Below are 19,346 nucleotides of genomic sequence, written 5' to 3' on the forward strand. Positions count from 1 at the left end.
GGATAACCCCTTTAATTCACCATCGATTTTGGTTTTGGAGATTTTTCTGTATTTAAAGTTATTTACAGCTCAAACTCAATACTAGAAAAACATCCCCAGAAAAGTTTCGAAACTTTAGGAACTCAAGTACTGTACAAGCGCTGCCCCCTCCCGACTCTCGTCTAATCCATCTGAAAGCGTCTACTACCTCCCACCAGCAGGTGTCGCTGCTGTTACTTCCGATACCTCCGCAGTCTCAGTGATGCGACGCTCTATAACAGGACTACCATCGCTCTATCGGCCGCACTTCCTGGTGACGTGTTTCCGGTGTGTCTTGTGCTGAGCTCAGCTCTGTAGGAAGATGGTTCTGCTTGAGAGTGAACAGGTGAGTGCGGTGTGTAGTCATGGCGGGGCACGGACTGACTGTTAGTGGCGGTGGAGAGCTCGGGCAGTCCCGGAGACACGGAGGAAGTAACGAGTGACCGGGGCATCATGTTACTTCTCTGGCTTGTAGTATAATGTACCGGAGGGGTTTATGATTGATAGACTGTGGGCTAGTGTAACCACCAGCAGGGGGCAGTACTGTGTGTAATGGACTGTGGGCTAGTGTAACCACCAGCAGGGGGCAGTACTGTGTGTAATAGACTGTGGGCTAGTGTAACCACCAGCAGGGGGCAGTACTGTGTGTGTAATGGACTGTGGGCTAGTGTAACCACCAGCAGGGGGCAGTACTGTGTGTAATGGACTGTGGGCTATTGTTACCACCAGCAGGGGGCAGTACTGTGTGTGTAATAGACTGTGGGCTAGTGTAACCACCAGCAGGGGGCAGTACTGTGTGTGTAATAGACTGTGGGCTAGTGTAACCACCAGCAGGGGGCAGTACTGTGTGTGTAATAGACTGTGGGCTAGTGTAACCACCAGCAGGGGGCAGTACTGTGTGTGTAATAGACTGTGGGCTAGTGTAACCACCAGCAGGGGGCAGTACTGTGTGTGTAATGGACTGTGGGCTAGTGTAACCACCAGCAGGGGGCAGTACTGTGTGTGTAATGGACTGTGGGCTATTGTTACCACCAGCAGGGGGCAGCACTGTGTGTAATAGACTGTGGGCTAGTGTAACCACCAGCAGGGGGCAGTACTGTGTGTGTAATAGACTGTGGGCTAGTGTAACCACCAGCAGGGGGCAGTACTGTGTGTAATAGACTGTGGGCTAGTGTAACCACCAGCTGGGGGCAGTACTGTGTGTAATGGACTGTGGGCTAGTGTTACCACCAGCAGGGGGCAGTACTGTGTGTAATGGACTGTGGGCTAGTGTAACCACCAGCAGGGGGCAGTACTGTGTGTGTAATGGACTGTGGGCTATTGTTACCACCAGCAGGGGGCAGCACTGTGTGTAATAGACTGTGGGCTAGTGTAACCACCAGCAGGGGGCAGTACTGTGTGTAATGGACTGTGGGCTATTGTTACCACCAGCAGGGGGCAGCACTGTGTGTAATGGACTGTGGGCTAGTGTAACCACCAGCAGGGGGCAGTACTGTGTGTAATGGGCTAGTGTAACCACCAGCTGGGGGCAGTACTGTGTGTAATGGACTGTGGGCTAGTGTAACCACCAGCAGGGGGCAGCACTGTGTGTGTAATGGACTGTGGGCTAGTGTAACCACCAGCAGGGGGCAGTACTGTGTGTAATGGACTGTGGGCTATTGTTACCACCAGCAGGGGGCAGCACTGTGTAATGGACTGTGGGCTAGTGTAACCACCAGCAGGGGGCAGTACTGTGTGTAATGGACTGTGGGCTATTGTTACCACCAGCAGGGGGCAGCACTGTGTGTAATGGACTGTGGGCTAGTGTAACCACCAGCAGGGGGCAGTACTGTGTGTAATGGGCTAGTGTAACCACCAGCTGGGGGCAGTACTGTGTGTAATGGACTGTGGGCTAGTGTAACCACCAGCAGGGGGCAGCACTGTGTGTGTAATGGACTGTGGGCTAGTGTAACCACCAGCAGGGGGCAGTACTGTGTGTAATGGACTGTGGGCTAGTGTAACCACCAGCAGGGGGCAGCACTGTGTGTGTAATGGACTGTGGGCTAGTGTAACCACCAGCAGGGGGCAGCACTGTGTGTAATGGACTGTGGGCTAGTGTAACCACCAGCAGGGGGCAGTACTGTGTGTGTAATAGACTGTGGGCTAGTGTAACCACCAGCAGGGGGCAGTACTGTGTGTAATAGACTGTGGGCTAGTGTAACCACCAGCAGGGGGCAGTACTGTGTGTGTAATGGACTGTGGGCTAGTGTAACCACCAGCAGGGGGCAGCACTGTGTGTAATGGACTGTGGGCTAGTGTAACCACCAGCAGGGGGCAGTACTGTGTGTAATGGACTGTGGGCTAGTGTAACCACCAGCAGGGGGCAGCACTGTGTGTAATGGACTGTGGGCTAGTGTAACCACCAGCAGGGGGAAGTACTGTGTGTAATAGACTGGGCTATTGTTACCACCAGCAGGGGGCAGTACTGTGTGTAATGGACTGTGGGCTAGTGTAACCACCAGCAGGGGGCAGTACTGTGTGTAATGGACTGTGGGCTAGTGTAACCACCAGCAGGGGGCAGTACTGTGTGTAATGGACTGTGGGCTAGTGTAACCACCAGCAGGGGGCAGCACTGTGTGTGTAATAGACTGTGGGCTATTGTTACCACCAGCAGTTTGTTACCACCAGCAGTTAACACCAGCAGGTGGCAGTACTGTGTGTAATAGACTGTGGGCTAGTGTAACCACCAGCAGGGGGCAGCACTGTGTGTGTAATAGACTGTGGGCTAGTGTAACCACCAGCAGGGGGCAGCACTGTGTGTGTAATAGACTGTGGGCTAGTGTAACCACCAGCAGGGGGCAGTACTGTGTGTAATAGACTGTGGGCTAGTGTAACCACCAGCTGGGGGCAGTACTGTGTGTAATGGACTGTGGGCTAGTGTAACCACCAGCAGGGGGCAGTACTGTGTGTGTAATGGACTGTGGGCTAGTGTGTACAACTACCCTCATAGATATGAACGTTAGAGATAAGCGAGCATGCTCACCCAATTATGCTCTTGAGAATCTGGCTCAGCAGCCCCATCCTATGTGCTGTGGTTGGGGCTGCTGGCACTGCGCCCCTGCTGGACACTTCATAACAATTACATCCAGCCCTGCTCTGATTCGTGACTTCACTGTTTTTAAAAAAAAAAGTCTGCCTGATCTACTAAATTGAGGGAAATAGCACTTTTTATTTATTTTTATTTATGCTCCCATAATTAGTGTATATTAGAAGTCTGTCTAACTTTCCTTATGTGATAACATATTAAAAAATACCTTTTGCCAGGAGTTGTCCTTTAAGTAGGGATGTTCACACGTACAGGATCCGCAGCAGATTTGATGCTGTATTTAGTTACATTGATATCAAATCTTCTGTGGATCGTGTGAACGTACCCTTACAGGGGTTTTCTAGCTTATGTTGAAATACCTTTTAATATGTCTAATTGGCCTCAATTGCCAGTTTAGTCTTTTTCATGTTCTCTGGGTTGGTCACATCTCTGACTAGGCCGCCCTCTAAGGGCCCTATTACACAGAGTGATGATCTGCCGAATCAGGCCGTGTAATGAAGACAACGATCAGCAGTATCTGAAGAAACGGGTCACTCAGCCAATCATTCAGCCAGTGGCGGAACTACCGCCGTAGCAACCGTAGCGGTTGCTATGGGGCCCGTCGCATCAAGGGGCCCGGCTCCGCCAGCTAGTCGTTTGTGTCTCCTCTCTTCTCAGAGTGCACTGCAGACAGTTTCTCCCCGGGTGGCTGTCTGCACTCTGCACTCTGTATCTGAACTATGGATGGGCCCACACCTACCCGTATGGGGCCCGCCCCCACATCTCTATGTCGCCGCCTCCCGCGTTGCTTCCTGGTTAATGGGCCGGCCGCCTGCGAAGTCACTGCTGAACTGTCTTCTCCTCCCCCACGTAAGTGCACGTACGCAGGTCCTCTCTGTTCTGCCGTACACTTACGCTGGGAGAGGGGGGCGGAGTCACAGTCCGAGGCAGGCGCCATTATGGAGGAGGAGGAGGAGGACGGACGGACGGGAAGCAAGTGACCTGGGCCGCAGAGTTATCCCTGCTGCTTAATAGCTGCCTGTGCAGTAACAGCTACCAGGGTCAGGTAAGAAGCCCACCATGCCCCCTCCTCCTCACCCACACAGTCCCCGGCTGGTTCTGATAAGCTCCGCCCCCATCACGGCAAGCCCCGCCCCCGGCGCCCACCGCGGGTGGGATATTAGCTTACTGGAACAGGATCTGAGGAGAAGACAGCCTGAATGATGGTAACTATCACTGCTAGCTTCCCAGCATCCTGTGTAATGGGGGTCACCAGCTATCCCAGCATCCCGTGTAATGGGGGTCACCAGCTTTCCAGCATCCTGTGTAATGGGGGTCACCAGCTTTCCAGCATCCTGTGTAATGGGGGTCAGTCAGCTTCCCAGCATCCTGTGTAATGGGGGTCAGTCAGCTTCCCAGCATCCTGTGTAATGGGGTCACCAGCCTCCCTGGCATCCTGTATAATGGGGTCACCCAGCTTCCCTGGCATCCTGTATAATGGGGTCACCCAGCTTCCCTGGCATCCTGTATAATGGGGGTCAGTCAGCTTCCCAGCATCCTGTATAATGGGGTCACTCAGCTTCCCTGGCATCTTCTATAATGGGGTCTCTCGGCTTCCCTGGCATCTTCTATAATGGGGTCTCTCAGCTTCCCAGGCATCCTCTATAATGGGGTCACACAGCTTCCCAGCATCCTCTATAATGGGGTCACTCAGCTTTCCTTGCATCCTCTATAATGGGGTCTCTCAGCTTCCCTGGCATCCTCTATAATGAGGTCTCTCAGCTTCGCGGCATCCTGTATAATGGGCTCACACAGCTTCCCAGCATCCTCTATAATGGGGTCTCTCAGCTTCCCTGGCATCCTCTATAATGAGGTCTCTCAGCTTCCCAGGCATCCTGTATAATGGGCTCACACAGCTTCCCAGCATCCTCTATAATGGGGTCTCTCAGCTTCCCAGCATCCTGTATAATGGGGTCTCTCAGCTTCCCTGGCATCCTGTATAATGGGGTCTCTCAGCTTCCCGGCATCCTGTATAATGGGGTCTCTCAGCTTCCCAGCATCCTGTATAATGGGGTCTCTCAGCTTCCCTGGCATCCTCTATAATGGGGTCTCTCAGCTTTCCTCAGCGTCTTAAAGCAGCCCGCACCCCGCAGGTGTCTCAGAGCCGCCCAAACCAGCAGAGACCAGTTACCCATCACCCCCCACCCCAGGGCACAGCGTCTCAGAGCTGCTGAAGGGGGGACAGCACCATATCGCTGGGACATGTGAGTATGTTGGGGGGCCCCATACACTTTTTTGCTATGGGGCCCCATGAATCCTAGTTACGCCCCTGCATTCAGCCATCTCTATATCCCTTACTGCATGATTATTGTTCTGTGTATGGCCTCAGTAGATGCAAGCAAACTATTTGTGTTAGGTATTGTCATTGAGGGGCAGCTGAATGTCAAAAGTTATCTGCAATTGACTATTGGTATTAATGCAAAAATGGACATTTTTATTCCTCCTTTGATTTTTTTTTTTTTTTGCAGTTTTTAACTGAGCTCACACGTCTGTTCCAGAAATGTCGAACTAGTGGAAGTGTCTTTATTACATTAAAGAAATGTAGGTATATTCTACAGCTATTTGCTTTCCTATCAGTCCGTGTTTCTATTGATGGTGCAGGTTATAAACAGACTGGAGAAGGATATGATATCACTATAACAAATGCCAAATGTAAAAAACGTATCCTTAAAGGGGTAGTGCGGCGGTAAAGAATTATTGATAGAATAACACACATTACGAAGTTCAACTTTGTAATATATGTTATGTCTGTGAATGGCCCCCTTCCCCGTGTCCCACCACCCCCACCCGTGTACCCGGAAGTGTGGTGCGCTATACATACCTATCACGTGCCGACTCGTCTGCGATGTTGTCTTCGGACAGCTGGGCCGAATCCCTCCGAGCGTCCTGAGTGCCGGCCGCCCTCTGCCGCGTCATCGGCTGCTCAGCCGCGATTGGCTGAGCATAACCGTGCTCAGCCAATCGCGGCTGAGCATCTGATGACGCTGAAGAGGGCAGCCGACACTCAGGACAGGTGACAGGTATGTATAGCGCACCACACTTCTGGGTACACGGGTGGGGGTGGGGGGACACAGGGAAGGTAGCCATTCACAGACATAACATGCATTACAAAGTTGTATAACTTTGTAATGTGTGTTCTGTCAATAATTCTTTACCGCCACACTACCCCTTTAAAGATCTTTTATTATCTCACCTGACTGTCTTTGTCCACTCAGTTAAATTGAGTGACATCTTGTATGTCCGACCACTCTACTGGGAGGGAACACTGTTCCACAGGGAGGGTCCAGCAGATCAGATACATTGCCTAGCCTGTTGGTGGGGCACCCCTAAAAGGCTGCCGAAGATAGCAGAGTGCCGTATTGAATCACTTTCTTATTATGGAATGACTTGCAATAACCTAAAACAAAAAAAAAAAACTTTTCACATATCTGATGACATATCTTGGACATGTCAGAAGTTTTGATGGACAGATATGTATATACTTCATTATTTTCTTTACACATTCATCAGCCGTCGGCCGCGCATTATATGTGGCTTAGCACTGCTGTGCCCCCCCCCCCCCAAATATCTCTTCAGTAGTGACGATACATTTTAAGGACTCAAGGCCCTATTACGCTAAAAGGTTATCTGCCTTAATTGGCCGATTACTGACCTTCGGGGCAATAATCGTTTAGTGTAATAGCGCATGTTAAAAGGCAGTGATCAGCTGACTTGCACTGTCTGAATTATTATGTTGATGACTGTCTGCTGTGCGTTACTCCAGGAAAGAGGCCACTGACTTCAGTGGGCTGCCCAAAAGATCTAATGGTGCTCCTACACAGCACGATGACGAGGGGGAAGCGAGCTGACAGGTCGAAGCTCGCTTCCCCTGGAAAATTGTGCCGTGTATTATGGCCTTTAGAGTTAACTTTCCTAGGTTGGACTTTCCCAAACTTCTCAGGCATAGCATAGTTTTTTTAGAGAAGTTTAGTAAATTTTGCTTCCACTTTCATTATAGATGATGGACGAACAAAGCCAATTCCCGGTAAGGGCCATTCAGAAAGCTTTGAACCAGCTGACAACAAATGTCTTCTGAGAGCCACAGATGGAAAAAGGAAGATCAGCACTGTGGTGAGTGGTCGGGAAGTAATGGGGGGGGGGGGGGCATCTCCTCCTAAACACATACCGGAGCTCATGTTATGTCTTCTGCCTCTACAGGTCAGTTCCAAAGAAGTAAACAAGTTTCAGATGGTGAGTGCTCCACGTGATGGTGTCATATAGGTTGTAAATGGGTCACTGGGAAAAGTCAGGGATGATACTTTGTGTGTAAGCCGTGCACTTTCCAATCCCCTGCTCTGATCTATATAGAGCAGGGTCTGTTGTACTGTATATTGTTATATACAGTATCTGGGGAGGGGCTGCCAAGTGTGATTGCTGTGTCTAGTAGCTTAGATAGCCCTGATGGGGGTTTCCTGACACAAACATTGGTGGCAGCAGAGGGGCCAGTGTCGCCCCTTACTGCTGTCACTCAATTGAAGTATGCATTAAAAAAAACCCTGCAATATAACTCATACTTTCCCTTATTATTCCAGGCCTATTCCAACCTACTCCGTGCAAATATGGATGGACTGAAAAAGAAGGATAAGAAAAGTAAAACAAAGAAAAGCAGTGCCAACCAGTGATGGACTTTGGACTTTTTATTTGCTATAGAGGAGAGCAGTGAGGAAAAGCACAGCCTATAGAAGAGTATCACACCTGAGGCCAGTAACCAATGGGGCCATAGGCATGCATTGCTCTGCTGCTGCCTGTTATATTTAGGATTATTATATATAATTTTTTTTTTGTAATTGGAAGGAATATTGTTTGGGTTACTGTATAGGCTGTCCAGTTAGGACAAACGTTCTTTCATTTAACTTCATTATACTGTCAAATATTTCTCCTAGCACCCCAGTGTGACTGGGTGACATTCCTGAATAATACTGTAGTGTAAAGTGCCCTGCAGAACATCAGCCACAAGTTCTTCCTGGAGACCACAGAGATGCGTCTTGTGGGGCTAGCGAGGATCACCAACTTGTTGGCTACATCAGATCCTTCTACAAATGTTGTGTGGGTATAAACTGTAGGGCAAGCTGTGAGCACATCTGCTGCTTATTACAATAAACAAAACCTTCCTGGAAATTAACGGCATTGTTTTTATTGGGAAAAATCTACATTAGGCCAAACGTCTCTTCTGTTCTTTAGGCAGGTTCCTTAGAGTATGGTTGCAGCATGACCCCACTAAATGGAACCAGATCTGTGGCATAGAAAGTGAATCCCATGCTCTATATCAGAGGTTTTTTGCATAAATTTTCACTTAATTCCTTCCACTTTAATCCCCCCCCCCTTATACACTAAGCCACTGGCTGGGCATCCTACAATCTACTTTTTGGTGACCCTTTTGATGCAAAGGGGTTTTCTAAAGTGGTCAGATATAAAATAATGTATTGAATAATCCTTATAAAGTTCTTTGCACCATGCAATCTAAGGTGTTATGCCTAGGTTTATAGACTAGGGTATAGAAACATATTTATATAATATACATGTATATAAGGCATAGGGGCATTTCTATCATCTTCTATGTACATTAGATACTATATACTGCAAGCCTGGTGCCAGTCTCACCTCGGCTGCCATATGACTTTGTATTTTTAATCCTAGCTTCTTAGTTTTATTTTGTACCTGTATTTTTAATCCTAGCTTCTTAGTTTTATTTTGTACCTGTATTCAGTGTGAGGGCTAATTCTAGCTCTCGTAAGAATTTCAAGTCACCTTTGCCATACATACAGAAGTCTCCAGCGTGGTTTCCATTATAACCAAAGCAACATAAAAGACCTGCACCAGACTCCAATAGCATCTGGCCTACCACATACATTATAATTGGGTCAGCTAGGTTCCATAGAGGAGTCTATAATTTTGATGGACCGTTCGGCAGGTGATGCAGTTATTGTCCTAAAAAACAACTTTTAAACTGGCAGCCCCGTGTCTAAAGGGAGTGGCCTAGAGTATGTGTATGCATTAGGCTGGCACAACCTCTGTCCCTCCTCCCCACCCTCTTCATCATTAGGAATGCTCCAGGCAGATTGCCTCCTATTCCCCACCTGTTTAGCCCGGCACATGGGATGGTTTATTAAGACACCTGTGCAAATATTCAGCATGGAGAAAATGTTCCAGTGGCATTCCTAATGATGAAGAGGGTGGAGAGGAGGGACGGAGGGGTGGTGCAAAGTTAGGGCACAGATATTCTAAGCCATGCCTGTAGGGCACGGGGCTGTAAGTTTAAAAGTTGTTTTTTAGGACAATAACTGCATCACCTGCCGAACGGACCCCAGGACGGATCTTGGATTAAAAGCAGCTATCCAAAGATACAAGTGGTTTGTTGGGGTCATATTGTGGGTACAGAGTCGCTTTAAAGGGGTTATTCAGCGCTACAAAAACATGGCCACTTTCTTCCAGAGACAGCCCCGCTCTTGTCTCCAGCTTGGGCGGGGTTTTGCTGCTCAGTTCTATTGAAGTGAATGAAGCTTAAAGTGACTGTACCACCAGGCCCAGGCTGAAGCACTGGAGGAGGGCTGACCCACCCTTAGTGGGAGGAAACCCTAGCCCCTCTATAATAGGGTTCCATTGTATCTAATGGAGTCACGTCATGGAGGGGCTGGAGTTTCTTCCCACTAAGGGTGGGTTGGCCCGCCTCCAGTGCTTCAGCCTGAGCCTGGTGGTACAGTCACTTTAATTGCAAACTGCACCTGACCTGGAGACATGATTCGTGTTGTCTCTGAAAGAAAGAGGCCATGTTTTTGTAGCACTGGATAACCCCTTTAAGTTCACCGGCTCCCCTTCATCAATATAGAGGTGGCGGCCTGCAGTAACATGCAGTGTCATTTGTGGATGACAATTTGACGGCTTCAGAAGCAATTCTTAGTTTTCCATGGAGCGGAGGTATCAGGATAGAATATGAATTGGTTCCAGGATGACCTGCTGTATATTACAATGTGTAACACTGCTCCTTGTTCATGGTGCTTTTGCTTTAACCCTTTAGAACCCTTGTCACCCAATCTTTATAAAGCATGAGGTTCTTAGCACACAATGTGATCACGTTGTGCGAGCCCATCTGCCACGTCACATCGACCTCGTACAGATGGGTCCCTACTCTATTATACCAGGATGCATGATGGACAAGCACATCACCTATGCCACCCAATGGATCCTGTTATACAGGTACAGTGTAGTGTATATATACACAGTGTTAGTGTAGGGACCCACCTGAGGGCAGACGTGCCGCAGATGGGATAGATAATAGACAGAAACTGCACCCGTGGGATATGATAACAATATTTGGTGAAATAAATATATACAGTAAATGTACTGTTTGTAGTTGCTATAGAGGAGAAGATGATAGTGTGGGTGTATGTTTACTATATAGTGTACAGATGCTCACTAAGAAATTTGCTTGAAATTTGTATCTGGTTGCCTAGTACCTGTGGTTGCCTGGATACCGGTGATGCCTAGTACCTGTGGTTGCCTGGCTACCGGTGATGCCTAGTACCTGTGGTTGCCTGAATACCGGTGATGCCTAGTACCTGTGGTTGCCTGAATACCGGTGAGGCCGAGCACCTGTGGCTGCCTGGCGGCCGGTGAGGCCGAGCACCTGTGGCTGCCTGGCGGCCGGTGAGGCCGAGCACCTGTGGCTGCCTGGCGACCGGTGAGGCCGAGCACCTGTGGCTGCCTGGCAACCGGTGAGGCCGAGCACCTGTGGCTGCCTGGCGGAGCACCTGTGGTTGCCTGGCGACCGGTAATTTACCTCAACCTATAACCAGGAAATACCCTCCAAAAACATTACATAATCAAATGTCATTAAATCATATATTTCTTTATTAGTTCTCATATGTAGCAATAAACAAAGTATAAAATGTGAGGAAGACACATTTGCATAGATACCAGTAATACTTAGTACCTGTGGTTGTCTGGACACGGTTGATGACTACTACTTGTTGTTCTCTATACCGTTGAGGCCTAGTACCTGTGGTTTCCTGGATACCGGTGAAGCCTAGTACCTGTGGTTGCCTGGATACCAGTGAGGCCTAGTACTTATGGTTGCCTGGATACCAGTGAGGCCTAGTACTTATGGTTGCCTGGATACCAGTGATGCCTAGCACCTGTGGTTGCCTGGATACTAGTGATTTACCTATAACCAGGAAATACCCTCCAAAAACATTACATAATCAAATGTCATTAAATCATATATTTCTTTATTAGTTCTCATATGTAGCAATAAACAAAGTATGAAATGTGAGGAGGACAGATGAAACACTCCATCATTCCTGGATGAATAGGAAAGGGTTCACAGGGTCATGTGACCAGTTACCAAAGCAAATGTATTATAGTATCAAAGTGGAAGTGCAAAATACAGTACACAAATATAGTAACAACCCTGCATATAACAATAACCTACAATAAAGATGTCAGCAGCACTAGGTAAAAAAGTGTATTAATTGCATCTAGCCGATATAATACCCCCAGAGAGAATACCCATGGAGGTGGCCGGGCAAAAACAAAAACCACACACAGGCTCCCAAAAGTAAGGGTAAAGGCAAGGCACAAAACGAAAACAACACTGACATACTGTACCAGAGAAATGTGTCTACCAGAAAGCCCCCCAACACACATTAAGGTGCTTTGTAATTGGGGTTGCCTGGATACCAGTCATGCCTAGTACCTGTGGTGTCTGGTTGCCTGGATACTAATAAAGCCTAGTACCTGTGGTTGCTTGGAAACCAGTTGCATAGATATTGGTAAAGCCTATTAGTTGTTGTTGCCTGGATACTAGTGAGGTCCAATACTTCTGGTACCTGTGGTTGCCTGGATACCAGTGATGCTTAGTACCTGTGGTTGCCTGGATACCAGTGAGGCCTAGTACCTGTGGTTGCCTGGAGACCAGTGAGGCCTAGTACTTGTGGTTGCCTGGATATCGGTGAGGCCTAGTACTTGTGGTTGCCTGGATACAAATGATGCCTAGTACCTCAGGTTGCCTGGATACCAAAAAAGATTAGTACCTGTGGTTGCCTGGATACCAGTGATGCCTTGTACTTGTGGTTGCCTGGGTACCAGTGATGTGGTTGTGGTAGTACCAGTGGTTGCCTGGATACCAGTGAGTCCTAGTACCAGTGGTTGCCTGGATTCCAGTGAGTCCTAGTACCTGTGGTTGCCTGGAGACCAGTGAGTCCTAGTACAAGTTGGTTGCCTGGAGACCAGTGATGCTTAGTAGCTGTGGTTGCTTGGATACCAGTGAGTCCTAGTACCAGTGGTTGCCTGGATACCAGTGAGTCCAAGTACCTGTGGTTGCCTGGATACTAGTGATACCTAGTACCTGTGGTTGCCTGGATAGCAGTGATGCTTAGTAGCTGTGGTTGCCTGGATACCAGTGATACTTAGTAGCTGTGGTTGCCTGGATACTAGTGAGGCCTAGTACCTGTAGTTGCCTTGATACCAGTGAGGCCTAGTACCTGTAGTTGCCTTGATACCAGTGAGGCCTAGTACCTGTAGTTGCCTTGATACCAGTGAGGCCTAGTACTTGTACTTGCCTTGATACCAGTGAGGCCTAGTACTTGTAGTTGCCTTGATACCAGTGAGGCCTAGTACCTGTAGTTGCCTTGATACCAGTGAGGCCTAGTACCTGTAGTTGCCTTGATACCAGTGAGGCCTAGTACCTGTAGTTGCCTTGATACCAGTGAGGCCTAGTACCTGTAGTTGCCTTGATACCAGTGAGGCCTAGTACCTGTAGTTGCCTTGATACCAGTGAGGCCTAGTACCTGTGGTTGCCTGACCCAAGATCATAATTCCAGCAGTAAGTAGCATTAAACAACGGGCATTCACACACAGCCGCTGTTGTCTATACAGTGTGTCACCATAGCTCTATTACCCCAAAAATCTAAAGAAACGGCTGTGTAAAAATGGCAGGTACATTATGACGCAGGTAATGCCCATGTGTAACACACCCGCTGTAAAGCTCCCACATCTGCACTTATGGCAAATACTAGATATTTCTCTTTGGTGTGTGTGTGTGTGTGTGTGTGTGTGTGTGTATATATATATATATATATAATCTCATATATATCTTAAAGGCTCTGGATGCCACGATGGATATAAATTTGCGAGCAGACATTGCCATCTTGTGGACAGTTGTGAGTATGGATCGTTTTATATTCATGCACTACCCATGTCATTCATATATAACAATGCCATATTGAGGACAATTGTGGGTATGGACCATTCCATAAATCACGATTTATGTATTACCCGTGTAAACTATATGGTTTAGAGATACCCGTTGAACATGATTATCATATATCATGGCAAGCTTGTACTCTATTGTGTATATACTGGAGATCCCTCTGTTTGATATTGCTGCGTGAGTCAAGCAGGCAGATAGCGCATGTGCAAGGTATGAGAAATGTGAATATCATCTGTACATTGTATGTCGGGCAGCATTTTGTGTATAATTAGATGATTCCCAGTTCCTTTCTCTTTTCCAGCTACTACAAGAATGCCGCTCTTATGCTTCTGTGTGTCAATAGACATTTTTTTATAATCCATCAAATTATGGAATTAGAGAGCTGTGAGACTCGTGATGTGAGCTTGAGGAGACTCATGATTTCATTTTTTTTTTTTTTTTAATTTCAAATTCGATTTAAAAAAAATAATAAATTGCGCACTCTGTCCTGCAGCTGCTCCTGAGCTACAGCCTGCACGTCCAGGAGCGGCCTGTGATCCAGGGTGACTGTCTGCTCCACAGAACAGATCTTCACCCTAGTCGCAGTGCCCCCTGCTTCATCCAGCACTGCAGAGGCTCTCCGCTTCACCCCTGCCTCCTGCACACAGAAGCGGAGATCCTCCAGCAGCAGCCAGGCCCTGGAGAGCCCCCTGGACCACAACTTAGGGAACAATGTGAACCGTCAGGAGAGCGACACAAGACCAGATCACTGGAGAGTGGGTGAGGAACCGGCATGATGCCCTGCCCACACTATGCCTACTTGTACTATACCCTGCTACTAGTACCCCCCTCATCTACTATACCTCTGCTACTACTCCCCTCATCTACTATACCTCTTCTACACCCTTCATCTACCATCACTATTCCTCTCATCCACTATACTTCTACACCCCTAAGCTACTATACACATCTACTGCTACTACACCCCCCATCTACTATACATCTACCACTTCTTCCATTTACTATACTTCTACTACTATTTCCTTCAGCTACAATACTCATATACTACTACACTCCTCGTCTACTACTCCCCTCATCTACTATACCTCTACTACTTCTCTCATCTACAATACTCTTACTTCCTTCATCTACTATACAGCTACTAATACACTTGTCATCTACTATACCTCTCCCATTCTGCTCCCCTCACCTACTATACCTTTACTAATACTACACTTCTACTATACCTCTATTACACCCCTCATTTACTATACCGCTACCACTGATACCCCCCTCATCTACCATACCTCTACTATACCTCTTAGTACAGGTAGATTGCCTACAAAGGGGATAATTTTCCCCTTAGAGTTAAAGGGGTTGTCCAGCGGAAATCTTTTTCTTTCAAATCAACTGGTCTCAAAGTTATATAGATTTATAATTTACTTCTATAAAAAAAAAAATCTCAAGTCTTCCCATACTTATCAGCTGCTTTATGTCATGCAGGAAATGTTGTTTTATTTTCTGTCTGACACAGTGCTCTCTGCTGACATCTCTGGCCGAGACAGGAACTGTCCAGAGCAGGAGAGCCAGAGCATGGGGATTCATAGAAAACCGAGACAGAGTTCATGTCTGGCCAGAGATGTCAGCAGTGTGTCAGACTGAAAATAAAACATTTCCTGCAGGACATACAGCAGCTAATAAGTATGGGAAGACTTGAGATTTTTTTAATAGAAGTAAATTACAAATCTATATAACTTTCTGATATCAGTTGATTTGAAAGAAAAAGATTTTCTCTGGAGTAGCCCTTTAATATTGAAGCTCACCAACATTCCCGGATTGGAGCAGACCTTTCAGGCATAGCATAGTTTTTCAGAGAAGTCTAGTAAATTTGCTTTCACTTTCTTAACAAATGATGGATGAACAAAGCCAATTCCCGGTAAGGGCCATTCAGAAAGCTTTGAACCAGCTGACAACAAATGTCTTCTGATAGCCACAGATGGAAGGAAGATCAGCACTGTGGTGAGTGGTCGGGAAGTAATGGGGGGGCATCTGCTCCTAAACACATACCGGAGCTCATGTTATGTCTTCTGCTGGTTTCACACATGGCAGTTTTTTGGGAAAGTCCTCCCCTTATATTTTCCATCCCAAATATAAAATACGCTGTGAAACAAAAAAAAGTATATATTTGCACAGTGAAATTAAAAAAATAAAGTAATTTTTTTAATGGGGGGGGGGGGGGGCGGTGTTTTTATGTCAGCGCGTTCTATGTTTAAAAAATTAAAACTTTATAAAAATTTATAATTGTGCCTAAAATCGCTCTATTGGGATCCTTATAGCGCTTTTGACATGTCACTTCTCTCAACGGAATGCGGAATCCGGCTGATATACGCGCCGCTGTGAATGGATACGAGCGACAGAATCCGCCGGAACTTATCCGTGCAGATTCCATAAGGGGCTATTTAAGGGCTATTTTTTGGCCTTGATCTGTACTTCAAACATACTGTCACCTCACTTGCATAGATGAGACTTTTTGACCTTTGTTTTTTATTATTTTTTCGCAATGTGATGTAACAAAAAATAAGCAATTTTGCACTTTGGCAGCTTTTTCCGCTTACTGTGAAAGATCAGAAATGTGATACTATAATAGTCTGGGTGATTCCACACATGCTGATACCAAATATATATATATATATATATATATATATATATATATATATAATATTTATTTTTTTATTTTATTTTTTCAATAGGAAAAGGGGGTGTTATAAACTTTTACTATGATATGGAATTTTTATTTATAAAAAAATAATAATTTTGGAGCCCCCCCTAGGAAATTCTGTGAGCAACACTATAATTGCTTATAGGGATCAATGCAGTACATATGTACTGCATTAATACTTTATCTTACAGCTCGATAGCTTCAGCCAGCTGCAGAAGAGCCATAGGAAATCCAGATGTCAGGCAGATCGGGAGGCCTCGCAGAGACCTTTGGCTGCTCTCGCATTGGATTGGTTCCCTGCAATCTTGCACCAGGGGAGCCGACCCAGCCACTGGACCACCAATGCAGGTATGCTTTCAGTTATTACAAAGTACAATTGTTACAAAAAATAAGGGCTCATATGCTTCTGTAGGTTAAAAGATGAAAGCGCTGTAGCCTTTAAAACACGAAGAGGAAAAAACAAAAATGTTAAAAGAAAAAAGTTGCATGTGTGACTCATTATACTTTTCCTCTGCTTATCTTCCTCCCAACCCCCACCTCCTTGGTTTTCGCAAATACTGTTGTAAAATACACAAGTGTGAACTAGGCCTGGATGTGTAAACCCTTAAGTGTTCAGGTACAATGGAGATTGTTGCGGAGGGTGTTGTCTTTGCAGGGGAGGGAAGTGAGGGGGAGAGTGAGTAAACATTGCCGCAGCTATCTCCAGTGTTTCTCCAGGAGTCAATATTTTCCTAAGACTCTTAACGAACTTGAGACTCATTGTGTGACAATAGAGGATTCTCTGAAGATTGAGGGCTTTAATGGTGGCTTTCTTCTCCTGCCATAGGGACCTCCTGCCTCATTATATGTTAAGTCTTTTAACCCTTTTACAGTTTTTATGCTGTTGACAAACAAATGACAATAAAATAAATGTGCTTAGTATTCTGCTGTCTATTCTCACCTTTTCGGCAGTATGTTTTATTGTGGCTTTGGCTCGTGAATTGGTCCTTCACTGTCCTAGATTCGCTAGCTGACTACATCAGTCTATTAACCTCTTAAAGGGTAACTCTGGCAAAATCTTTTTCTTTCGAATCAACAGGTTTCAGAAAGTTATATAGATTTGTAAATTACTTCTATTTAAAAATCTCCAGTCTTCCAGTACTTATCAGCTGCTGGATGTCCTGCATGAAGTGGTTTATTCTTTCCAGTCTGACACAATGCTCTCTGCTGCCACCTCTGTCCATGTCAGGAACTGTCCAGAGCAGTAGCAAATCCCCATAGAAAACCTCTCTTGCTCTGGACAGAGGTGGCAGCAGAGAGCACTGTGTCAGACTGGAAAGAATACACTACTTCCTGCAGGACATACAGCAGCTGATAAGTACTGGAAGACTGGAGATTTTTAAATAGAAGTAAATTACAAATCTATATAACTTTGTGAAATCAGTTGATTTGAAAAAAAAAAAAAAAAAAAAAAAGATTTTCAGAGAGACATATAAAGCGTTTTGATTTAAGAGTTCAGATATGTCTCTAGGACATGACAAAAATTTTTTGTAGAATAACAGGTAGACTTTAAGGGTGCGTTCACACATACAGGGTCCGCAGCAGATTTGAGTTGAGTTATTTACATTGATATCTGCACCATGAAATCTGCTGTGGATCCTGTATGTGTGAACACACCCTAAAGGGGAACTCTCAGTAGATTAGACGAATCTAACTCTCTGCTAGCTCCCTATTGCACATGGGGTGCCGAGGATGATAGTATGACTCTTACCTTCATCCTTGGTGCCATTCCCATGCAGTTTGTTCCCAGCAGAGTGGATGGTCACTCTGGGGGTGGTAGCCCCTCCCCTTAGTGCTCCAATCGGCCTTACCGGACATAGGATTACAATACAAACTACACGAGAACAGCGCTGAGGATGAAGGTAAGAGATATACCATCATCTACAACAGCTCCCTCCTGTCGCACACGTTGGATCGGTCTATGCGTTGCTCTCTCCTTGTGCAAACGTTGGGTCAGTCCACGGGACGCTCTCTCCTGGCGCACACGTTGGGTCGGTCCACGGGTCGCTCTCTCCTGGTGCACACGTTGGGTCGGTCCGTGGGACGCTCTCTCCTGGCGCACACGTTGGGTCGGTCCACGGGTCGCTCTCTCCTGGTGCACACGTTGGGTCAGTCTGTGGGACGCTCCCTCCTGGTGCACACGTTGGGGTCGGTCCACGGGTCGCTCCCTCCTGGCGCACACGTTGGGTCGGTCCGCGAGACGCTTCCTCCTGGTGCACACGTTGGGTCGGTCCGCGGGTCGCTCTCTCCTGGTGCACACGTTGGGTCGGTCCGCGGGTCACTCTCTCCTGGTGCACACGTTGGGTCGGTCTACGGGTCGCTCTCTCCTGGTGCACACGTTGGGTCGGTCTACGGGTCGCTCTCTCCTGGTGCACACGTTGGGTCGGTCTACGGGTCGCTCTCTCCTGGTGCACACGTTGGGTCGGTCTACGGGTCGCTCTCTCCTGGTGCACACGTTGGGTCGGTCCGCGGGTCACTCTCTCCTGGTGCACACGTTGGGTCGGTCTACGGGTCGCTCTCTCCTGGTGCACACGTTGGGTCGGTCCGCGGGTCACTCTCTCCTGGTGCACACGTTGGGTCGGTCTACGGGTCGCTCTCTCCTGGTGCACACGTTGGGTCGGTCTACGGGTCGCTCTCTCCTGGTGCACACGTTGGGTCGGTCCGTGGGACGCTCTCTCCTGGTGCACACGTTGGGTCGGTCCGTGGGACGCTCTCTCCTGGTGCACACGTTGGGTCGGTCTACGGGTCGCTCTCTCCTGGTGCACACGTTGGGTCGGTCCACGGGTCGCTCTCTCCTGGTGTACACGTTGGGTCGGTCCGTGGGACGCTCCCTCCTCGTGCACACGTTGGGTCGGTCTACGGGTCGCTCTCTCCTGGTGCACACGTTGGGTCGGTCTACGGGTCGCTCTCTCCTGGTGTACACGTTGGGTCGGTCCATGAGCAGCCTAGTACACAGGCAGGAGAAAGTTAGTACTGTTGAGCGGACCTTTGGAAAATGTTTGGGTTCCCCTGTTTTCATGTTTTCCAGGACTCCCTAGGCCGGCATCCATCTTCTCCAGCCACTGGAAGTCAAATACCAAGATTTTGGGGTTTGAGAAGTTGCCAAACCTGAACCACTCAATGCTATCCAGAAGTCTTCCTATCAGTATGATGAAAAGGTCTTAGATGCAACTAAACATGAAAGGCATTTAAACAAAAAAAAATTTAAAATACAATTTTTA

General features: G+C 47.3%; 1 protein-coding gene across 1 annotated transcript; it reads left to right on the forward strand.

Moving 5' to 3' along the window:
- Positions 1–257: 257 nt before the first annotated feature.
- On the forward strand, positions 258–8,303 carry SRP14 (signal recognition particle 14). Its single transcript, XM_069949928.1, has 5 exons — positions 258–364; positions 5,611–5,683; positions 7,140–7,252; positions 7,340–7,372; positions 7,714–8,303. Exons 1-5 carry the CDS (start codon positions 341–343, stop codon positions 7,801–7,803), a joined length of 333 nt encoding a protein of 110 aa, XP_069806029.1. The 5' UTR covers positions 258–340; the 3' UTR covers positions 7,804–8,303.
- The last annotated feature ends 11,043 nt before the right edge of the window (positions 8,304–19,346 follow it).

This window comes from Dendropsophus ebraccatus, chromosome 13, assembly GCF_027789765.1.
Source record: "Dendropsophus ebraccatus isolate aDenEbr1 chromosome 13, aDenEbr1.pat, whole genome shotgun sequence".
Taxonomy (NCBI): domain Eukaryota; kingdom Metazoa; phylum Chordata; class Amphibia; order Anura; family Hylidae; genus Dendropsophus; species Dendropsophus ebraccatus.

Excerpts from the sequence above, each read along its gene's own strand:
- SRP14 (XM_069949928.1), top strand. The coding sequence starts at position 341 with ATGGTTCTGCTTGAGAGTGAACAG. Across the intron at positions 5,684-7,139 it reads CTTTATTACATTAAAGAAAT|ATGATGGACGAACAAAGCCA; the intron begins GTAGGTATATTC and ends CTTTCATTATAG. Across the intron at positions 7,373-7,713 it reads AAGTAAACAAGTTTCAGATG|GCCTATTCCAACCTACTCCG; the intron begins GTGAGTGCTCCA and ends TTATTATTCCAG.